Source organism: Argentina silus (assembly GCF_951799395.1).
Source record: "Argentina silus genome assembly, chromosome: 9".
NCBI classification, from domain to species: domain Eukaryota; kingdom Metazoa; phylum Chordata; class Actinopteri; order Argentiniformes; family Argentinidae; genus Argentina; species Argentina silus.
The window spans coordinates 22,622,530-22,631,950 of record NC_139663.1 but is presented as its reverse complement, the minus strand read 5'-3'; the positions used below and the strand labels follow the sequence as shown (position 1 = coordinate 22,631,950).

Below are 9,421 nucleotides of genomic sequence, written 5' to 3'. Positions count from 1 at the left end.
GTGTGTGTGTGTGTGTGTGTGTGTGTGTGTGTGAGTGTGTGTGTGTGTGTGTGTCTGTGTGTGTGTGTGTGTGTGTGTCTATAATCTATAATGATAACACCTGCCTCTGTGTCTTGTAGGAGACGTCCTGATTCAGATCTCTGAGAACCAGAGGACACTCACAACTGAACTGGAGAGAGTCGTAGGTTCCTTTACACTCTATAACCCTGTCCTAGTCACTGTCCTAGTCACTGTCCTAGTCACTGTCCTAGTCACTGTACTAGTCACTGTCCTAGTCACTGTACTAGTCACTGTACTAGTTACTGTCCTAGTCACTGTCCTAGTCACTGTCCTAGTCACTGTACTAGTCACTGTCCTAGTCACTGTCCTAGTCACTGTACTAGTCACTGTCCTAGTCACTGTCCTAGTCACTGTACTAGTTACTGTCCTAGTCACTGTACTAGTCACTGTCCTAGTCACTGTACTAGCCACTGTCCTAGTCACTGTCCTAGTCACTGTCCTAGCCACTGTCCTAGTCACTGTCCTAGTCACTGTACTAGTCACTGTACTAGTCACTGTACTAGTCACTGTCCTAGTCACTGTCCTAGTCACTGTACTAGTTACTGTACTAGTCACTGTACTAGTCACTGTACTAGTTACTGTCCTAGTCACTGTACTAGTCACTGTACTAGTCACTGTCCTAGTCACTGTCCTAGTCACTGTACTAGTCACTGTACTAGTCACTGTACTAGTTACTGTACTAGTCACTGTACTAGTCACTGTACTAGTCACTGTCCTAGTCACTGTACTAGTCACTGTCCTAGTCACTGTACTAGTCATTGTACTAGTCACTGTCCTAGTCACTGTACTAGTCATTGTACTAGTCATTGTACTAGTCATTGTACTAGTCATTGTACTCGTCATTGTACTAGTCACTGTACTAGTCACTGTACTAGTCACTGTACTAGTCATTGTACTAGTCATTGTACTAGTCATTGTACTCGTCATTGTACTAGTCACTGTACTAGTCATTGTACTAGTCATTGTCCTAGTCATTGTACTAGTCATTGTACTCGTCATTGTACTAGTCACTGTACTAGTCACTGTACTAGTCATTGTACTAGTCATTGTACTAGTCACTGTACTAGTCACTGTACTAGTCATTGTACTAGTCATTGTCCTAGTCCATTTACAGTACATTTACAGTACATCATGAAAGACAGTCACGATAGCCTAATAACTTTGACAAAGTCACACCATCGGCCCACACCACATACAGCTAAGCTAGTTAAGATAGTGTTGTCTTTCACCACATACAGCTAAGCTAGTTAAGATAGTGTTGTCTTTCACCACATACAGCTAAGCTAGTTAAGATAGTGTTATCGTTCTCGTGTGCTCAACTGGTGTTAGTATGTGTAACCAAAGAGCTTCGTGGCAGTACGTCATTTCACATGTTCAGTTGTGGTTGATCGGTGTACTGCTAGTAATGTCTCAGCCTCTGAGGTCATTTTGATCGGTGTACTGCTAGTAATGTCTCAACCTCTGAGGTCATTTTGATCGGTGTGCTGCTAGTAATGTCTCAACCTCTGAGGTCGTTTTGATCGGTGTACTGCTAGTAATGCCTCAACCTCTGAGGACGTTTTGATCGGTGTACTGCTAGTAATGCCTCAACCTTTTTTGTCTAAGTTCCGTTCGTTCCACACTGAGGTACTGCAGGAGATGGACAACAACATCAGACTGGACAAGGACTACATATCAGTGAGTTCTCTTTCTCTTTCTCTCTCTCTCTCTCTCTCTCTCTCTCTCTCTCTTTCTCTCTCTCTCTCTCGCTCTCTCTCTCTTGACTAGTTAGTTGTAGCAAGAGTTGTGTCATTGACCTAGAGCAAGGGTGTCAAACATGTGGCCTGCGAGATGATTTGGAATGGTCTATATTTATGATATATTTACAGTCTTCCTTGGCCTACCTGCTCATTTGGGAATGCTGAGCTCACCAGTGGGTTTTTTTCTGTTTAATGATGTTACAAACTGTTGATTTTGGCAAGCCTAAGGTTTTGACAATGTTTCTTATAGTTTGTTTCTGATTGTTCAGCCTCATAATGGCTTCCTTGACCTTCATTGACACCTCTTTGGTCCTCATGTTGAGAGACACCAATAGCAAACTCCAAAGGCAAATGCAAAGCCTAGAATCAAGACCAGACCTTGACAGACCTCTTATGCCTGCACAGATGATGTGACTGAACACACCTGACTTACCAGAAACACCTGTCAAGCCAAGCTAAAATATTTATTAATAACTTAATAATTAATTGTCCCATTATGTTTGGGTACCCATAAAAAGTGTTGTAATTTCTGAATGGCGAAACCAACATGTACACAAATTCCATCACATAAAAATTGAGAATCTCTACTTGAACCTCTTGGTGTGATGTGTTGCTCAGGGCAGCAGGAGGCGCTATGAAATGGAGGTACGGAGTCAGGCAACAGCTCTGGAGAGGCAACTGAGGAGAGGGGCTCACCAGGTCAGTCTGCGTGTGTGTGCGTGTGTGTCTGTGTGTGTGTGTGTTTGTGTGTGTGAGTGTGTTTGTGTGAGTGTGTGTGTGTGTGTGTGTGTGCGTGTGTGCGTGTGTGTGTGTGTGTGTGTGTGTGTGTGTGTGTGTGTGTGTGAGAGAGAGAGAGAGGCATTACCATCATATAGTATATCAATACCGACACTCACGTGTGTGTGTGTGTGTGTGTGTGTGTGGTGTGTGTGCGTGCACATGTTGGTGTGTGTGTGTGTGTGTGTTTGTGTATGCCCACAGGATGGCAGTGAATACATTGAGTTCCTGAGAGAGAGTCAGCGCGAGGCTCTGAAGGAGGAGGAGAGGAGGTATCGCTTCCTGGCAGAGAAACACTGTGGCCTCACCCAGTCCATCGTCTACCTCATGAATAAGGTATAGATACACACACACACACACACACTCACACACACACTCACTCACACACACACACACACACTCACACACACACACACACACACACACACACACACACACACACACTCACTCACACACTCAAACACACACACACTCACACACACACTCACACACACACACACACACACACACACACACACACACACTCAAACACACACACACACTCACACACACACACACACACACACACACACACACACACACACACACACACACACACACTCACACACATACTCACACACACACACTCTATACACATTTCCCACTCTCCTCCTGTAATTCACCAGTAAAGTACCCTGCAGTGTAACCTAAACCCCAACACCCTTCCATTACAACACTTAGAGCACTATACATTACCATAACACAGGCCTGGCACTGGAGGGGGCATGGCTGCATTCCAACATGAAAACCTGCTCCCTTCCCTCTGTCCTTGATAACAGTTAGAAGCTACAGTTACAGTATCTGAAGGGAGAGGACAGGTAGTGGCATCTCTGCCTTGCCTGGTTGGTTGATCACAACTATATCCAGTCTTTTTTTCGGATCTTCAAGATAATCAGTAGTCAAAGGAGTTAAAGGGAACTTTTGGTGAAGCGAATGGGTATCAGAAATCAGGAGTGGTTTCAAACACAGAAAAAAAAAAAAAAAAAAAAAAAGAGTTGAATCAATAAAAAAAATGCAAGGGAACAGGACCTAGAGAACACAACAGACATTCGGACTGGAGCCTTCTTCAGTGTGTGTAAAGCGAATGAGTAACGCAGTATGAGAGACAAGTGAAAGACAGGTGTGCTTGTATACGATGTACCTGTATGTGACAGGTAGGGGGCAGTCTACAGCAGAGAGCGGATGGATGGAGAGACCAAGTCAACGCGACGAGGGCACCCAGGTCCCGCAGGTCCTCTCTCCAGGACCCAGACAGCATGGTAAGGCATTCAGCAGAGCAAGGCAGACGTATCTACCTGGATGACGTATCTACCTGGATGACGTATCTACCTGGATGACGTATCTACCTGGATGACGTATCTACCTGGATGACGTATCTACCTCTTATTCCACTACAGTATAATGCAGGTGATGGAACGGTAGTAGCGCCTGGCCGTCTGGAGCACTGTGGGCTGCGGGGCCCCGTTGGCTGAAAGTCCAGGGCCATTTTGTTGATTATATTTGGTTTGGTTATATTTGATAATTGCTGAAAGGATTACGTTGAACCCCCTTGAAAAGGCATCTCATTTCCAACAGATCCTGAATGGAGTGTTCTATGAACATAATTGAACAAACATTGAAAACACGAACAAACATTGAATATCGCAAATTCAACAGTGATGACGTTTCATGGATGGTCGTAGATTATCATGGTTTGTTTTGGTTTCTATCCGTCCTCCTGTGACAGTATTGCTGTGTTGTGGGTGCTGTGCAGGTGCAGACGAGGGAGGAGGAGAGAGGGTATCGCACGGACCAGCAGCTGGGCAGAGTGCCCTCTCGAGGTGAGCAGGTTTTCTACCGTTCAGTTATGGAATATCATTCCTCTCATTTGACCCGTTCTCCTTATTGTTTTACAGTATACCTCACACATAATGACGTTCTCTCCCTATCCCCCCCATCTCCTCAAACCCCCCTCCTCCCTCCCTCCCCCCCCCCCCCCCTCCTCCTCCCCCCTCCAGGCCCATCTCCCCAGGGTAGACGCTCCCGCTCCGGCTCCCTGGGGGAGTCCCTGGGTGGTGGCAGACCTATGAGGGCCCGGGTGGGCCACCCTGGCTCGTCCAACCCCACTCTGCTGCCCTTCTCCAGGGGAGAAGTGGTCACCGTCATGGTCCAGCAGCCTAGGAACGGATGGCTGTATGGCCGGGCCGAGAGCAGCACACGGTGAGACACAGAGGGAGGATGTGTGTGTGTGTGTGTGTGTGTGTGTGTGTGTGTGTGTGTGTGTGTGTGTGTGTGTGTGTGTGTGTGTGTGTGTGTGTGTGTCTGTGTGTGTGTGTGTGTGTGTGTGTGTGTGTGAGAGAGAGAGAGAGAGAGAGAGAGAGAGAGAGAGAGAATTAGAATTTTAGGTTAGAGAGGCCGGCCAGCAATCGGTAGGTTGGTTTGATCCCCACCCTAGGAGGGAGCTGGATGTGTGCTGGTGACTGGAGGGTTGCTGGCATCACTTCTAAGGTGCCTACCACTGCTGTTTTGCCCTTGAGCAAGGCACTTAACTTCTCCAGGGGTGCCCGAAGATGGCTGACCCTGTGCCCAGAGCTCTGTTCTCCCTGGGGGTGTCACCCATCTCCCTATCAAGAGACCCTCACTCTTGCCCCAATTTACCCTGGCAGAAGAGGTCCTCTCATAGTTGTACAGTTGTAAAGCTCCACTGACAGCTTCACTGACATCCTCTGCCATCCCCTGCATTTGCAGACAGAGACACTGCCCCCCCCCTTCTGCTGTCCCTGGAAAGGGTAATCCCTGTAGCTTGGCCCTTCGAGTGCTAAGTAACAGCTGTATAGCTAAAGCAAACAGCAGCACTAAAAGTGGGCAACCCTGCCTTATCCATGTCCTAACTGGGACTGTCTGGCTCAACCCCACGTGTAACATACGGAAGCCCCAGAATACAGCAAACGAATCCAAGAAATAAAACCTTCCCCAAACCCTAAAGATTTCACGGTTTCAAATAAATACACATGGCATACACAATCAGAAGCTTTTTTTCCTGGTCAAGAATAGCCCCAGATCCTCATCCCCAGACTTTGCCCAATCCAAAACATCCCCCGCTTAGAAAAATCTTGTTGTCTAGGCACAGCAGCATGACAGGCCTCCAATTCTTAAGTAGGCCTAGCAAGGACAAAACTGCACATTGACAGCCCACTGGCTGGGGGGTTAGGGTAAGCTGGGGGGGGGGGGGGGGGAGCGAAGGCAGAAAGAGAGAGCAGTATGTTTATTTTGTGTCTTTATGGTTTTTATAGCCTGTATTCCTCTCTAATCAGTCTTTAGCATTCAGGTGTAGGCTATGATTACCACATGCCTGCAGATATATCTGAGTGATTGTAAAGTGAGTACATTTTATAGTCGATTGTTTACTTGAGAGAGACACAGTTTCCTCACAGTCTCATCGCTTATCTCCCGACGCCTGGCCTCTTGTCTCCTCCACCCAGTCTCACATGTATTATCTACCCCCTCCCACCCACCCCTCCCACCCCCTCCCACTCCTTTCTCACCCTCAGCCAGGGATGGTTCCCAGCTGCCTATGTAGAACCACTGGAGGATGCACCTAAACCCCCAAGCTTCAGGTAAGCTCTTCAAGGGACCATTCATCCAAATATCGTAATGACGATATCATTTTTGTAAATAGGAAGTAGGTCAATCTGGATCCTAAAGGTATAGTTCACCTTTATTTCAGTAGTTGTGTGTCATTTCAGTAAGTAGGTTGTAGTGTCAGGGTGAGTGGTGATTGTAAGTTACAATTAGTTAGCTACAACCACCGCAGGCTAAAACAGGCTAATGATCAAATCAAATCAAATCAAACTTTATTTAAAGTACATTTCACACAGGTGTCTCAACACACTTTACAAAGACATATCATGACAAAATCACAACAAAAATATCAGCAGAAATGTAAACACATCCTGACAGCATAATACATATAATATGAAAGAATATGGAACAATACACCATTATTACTGAAATAATGACAATAACATTGGCAGGGGAATAGGAGAGGGAGTTGCTACGGGCAACCGTATGCGGAGCTAAAAAGGTAAGTCTTGAGGTCGGATTTCAAAATGAACTGTCTCTGACCCCTGATGTCTCTGACATCACAGAGGGAGGCAGGCCCTTCCACAGAGGGAGGCAGGCCCCCTCACAGAGGGAGGCAGGCCCTTCCACAGGAGTGCTGTTCGATAAGAAAAAGTCCTCCAGCTGTGTTCTTTTGCAGTTCAACATCTTTGGATCTGAGGGTGTGAGTGGGTTGGTAGGGGTTAATCAGGTCTACTAAATAATCAAGTGCAAGACCATTTAAGGCTTTATAAGTTAAAAGTTGATGATAAAAATGTATGATAAACCCCATAACAGCAAGGTTCAATACGCCCAAATAGGCATTATCTGAAATGCATACCTAAATCAACTCAAAGTAAGCCAACTTTGTCCCAAGTCCCTAGTCCCTCAAGAAAATGATTAATTATTTGTGAAATTTGGGTGACCTATCGCTCTAAGGAAAGATCATTTTTCTGTACTAAAGTAATGGAGGATTTTTCCAAGTGAGGCTTTAGCCCCGTCTCTTTGTTTTTCTTAACCCTTCAGCAGCTCCACCCTCAGGAGCAGTCACAGCATGAATAACCTACAGGACGATGGAGCCCCGCCCCCTCCGCCTCCCTTACCCAATAGACAGGCAGAGATGGGACCAATCACACCCACCCTTGAGAGAAGGGCGCAGTCCAGCTCGAACAACATGGTAATGCTGGATGAATGTTGATTGGAGGTCTTTATGGCCATCAGGGTTGAGCAGTTTAATATCTACCGTCTGTTTTAACAATGACTGTTTTGTCAGTATAATGGCAGCGTTTGTTTGTCTTTGCCTGCTAGATTGTGATCGGTGACGATCAGAACTGGTCACAATCTAGCAGTAACCATGTCAGTGAGGTGAGAAAAAAGTCCTAAATAGCACTGAGGTGTTCACCCTCCGACCAGCAGGGGCACTGTGGCAAGGTGCTGTTCTCTATGACGCCACACCCCTCCTTCTGGTGGATGCAGGGGGGAAGCTCCAGCTGCTAGCTGTTTAGGGGGGTGAGGCTGTGTGTGTGTGTGTGTGTGTGTGTGTGTGTGTGTGTGTGTGTGTGTGTGTGTGTGTGTGTGTGTGTGTGTGTGTGTGTGTGTGTGTGTGTGTGTGTGTGTGTGTGTGTGTGTGTGTGTGTGTGTGTGTGTGTGTTCTCCAACTCCAGTCCTATTTGAAACAGGTATGTTTGTGTAGGGCTGGACTGGGAGTTGGAGGCCCTTGGTTTAGAGTGTGTGTTAGCATGGTGTCTGGAGTTGGAAAGCATTGGTTTATAGTGTGTGTTAGCATGGTGTCTGGAGTTAGAAAGCATTGGTTTATAGTGTGTGTTAGCATGGTGTCTGGAGTTAGAAAGCATTGGTTTAGAGTGTGTGTTAGCATGGTGTCTGATCTTGCCAGAGTGGGCTGCTCCCTGCTGACAGTCAGTTAGAAGTCAGTGAAAGTTGACAGTCGGTCGATATAGAGGCCTCTAAGGTTGCATCAGACCTCACAATGCTTCATCCCCACCTCTCTCCCCTCTCCAGAGACAAGACCACCATGGACCACGCCCAGACCTCTTCCCAAAGTAAGGAAACAGAGATGCTTACAATTGATGAATTTCTTTCTGATTAATTGAATTGTTAAGCTGCAGTTTACAGGAAGACATTGTTTTATAACAACTGTAAAGAAGGGTTCAGTGAGATGTCTTCATTGTGATGCGTTAGAAAGAGTCTATCTTGAAAGCTGCCTTTGAATTTCCTCCCATCGCGGTTTGATCTCATTATTTCTTTGTTTTACTCGACAGTGGAATCTGTCGTTCTCAGTTCAAACGAATCCTCCTCAAGATGATGATCATTGTAAATATATACTATACAATAACTCAGTCCCTCTCAGTTCTTTCACAGCAGGTGCCCTCACCGTCAATCACGTGCATGTTTGTTCATTACTGAAAAGTGACGCCTAAACTGAGACTTTGTGTGGCCTGGGGAGGTCCAGTGGTCTAGTACCACGGCCTGGGGAGGTCCAGTGGTCTAGTACCACGGCCTGGGGAGGTCCAGTGGTCTAGCACCACGGCCTGGGGTGGTCCAGTGGTCCAGCACCACGGCCTGGGGTGGTCCAGTGGTCTAGTACCACGGCCTGGGGAGGTCCAGTGGTCTAGCACCACGGCCTACAGTGCACACATGATGCCCATGTCGGCATGGGTTTAAATCCGGCCCATGGCCTGCTGACTTACCCTTAATTCCTGTCTTTTTCTGCTGTCTCTGTCCAATAAAAACTGAAACAGATATGCAAGTGGGACTAGCCCACTCCAGAAGAAATAACCTTCAAACTGAGACGTGTGTTTTCTCTGTCGTGTGTGTTTGTGTTGTGTAGAGGGACCAACCCGTTTGCTACCGTCAAGCTGAAGCCCACGTCCACCAATGACAGGTCGGCTCCACGACTCCGTCGGTGAAGAGGTCCTGAACTTAAATCACCAACTGCCAAAGAATTCCGGAACACTCGCCACCTAGAGTGTTCCAAGTGTTCTATGCGGTGTTTACCTAGCAACAGTACTCTGATTGGCTACAAAATGAAGAATCTTTGGTGAATAAAGTCACCCTTGGCACTAGATGAGTTAGGAAATCCCTTGTATGATGTGGTGAAGAGTTTGATGCCCAAAGCTGTCCAAACCGCCCAACCCTGATCTTGTACAGTAGTTGTTATGGAAACAGTATGTTTGTGTGCTTAGATGATGTAACAATGACAAGTAGGG

At 46.7% G+C, this 9,421-nt stretch overlaps 1 protein-coding gene across 1 annotated transcript in view; it reads left to right on the top strand.

The window, feature by feature from the left end:
- The window catches only part of baiap2l2a (BAR/IMD domain containing adaptor protein 2 like 2a), a gene marked incomplete at both ends in the record, with an annotated part of 12,038 nt that extends 2,917 nt beyond the window's left edge, over window positions 1-9,121 (top strand). Inside the window, 11 exons of the mRNA XM_083677436.1 lie at window positions 120-181; window positions 1,666-1,737; window positions 2,418-2,498; window positions 2,781-2,912; window positions 3,770-3,874; window positions 4,369-4,435; window positions 4,613-4,814; window positions 6,146-6,211; window positions 7,221-7,371; window positions 8,214-8,254; window positions 9,043-9,121. Coding sequence (XP_083533562.1) covers window positions 120-181; window positions 1,666-1,737; window positions 2,418-2,498; window positions 2,781-2,912; window positions 3,770-3,874; window positions 4,369-4,435; window positions 4,613-4,814; window positions 6,146-6,211; window positions 7,221-7,371; window positions 8,214-8,254; window positions 9,043-9,121 — 1,058 coding nt within the window. The remainder of the gene's footprint in view (window positions 1-119; window positions 182-1,665; window positions 1,738-2,417; window positions 2,499-2,780; window positions 2,913-3,769; window positions 3,875-4,368; window positions 4,436-4,612; window positions 4,815-6,145; window positions 6,212-7,220; window positions 7,372-8,213; window positions 8,255-9,042) is intronic.
- Between the last annotated feature and the right edge of the window lie 300 nt (window positions 9,122-9,421).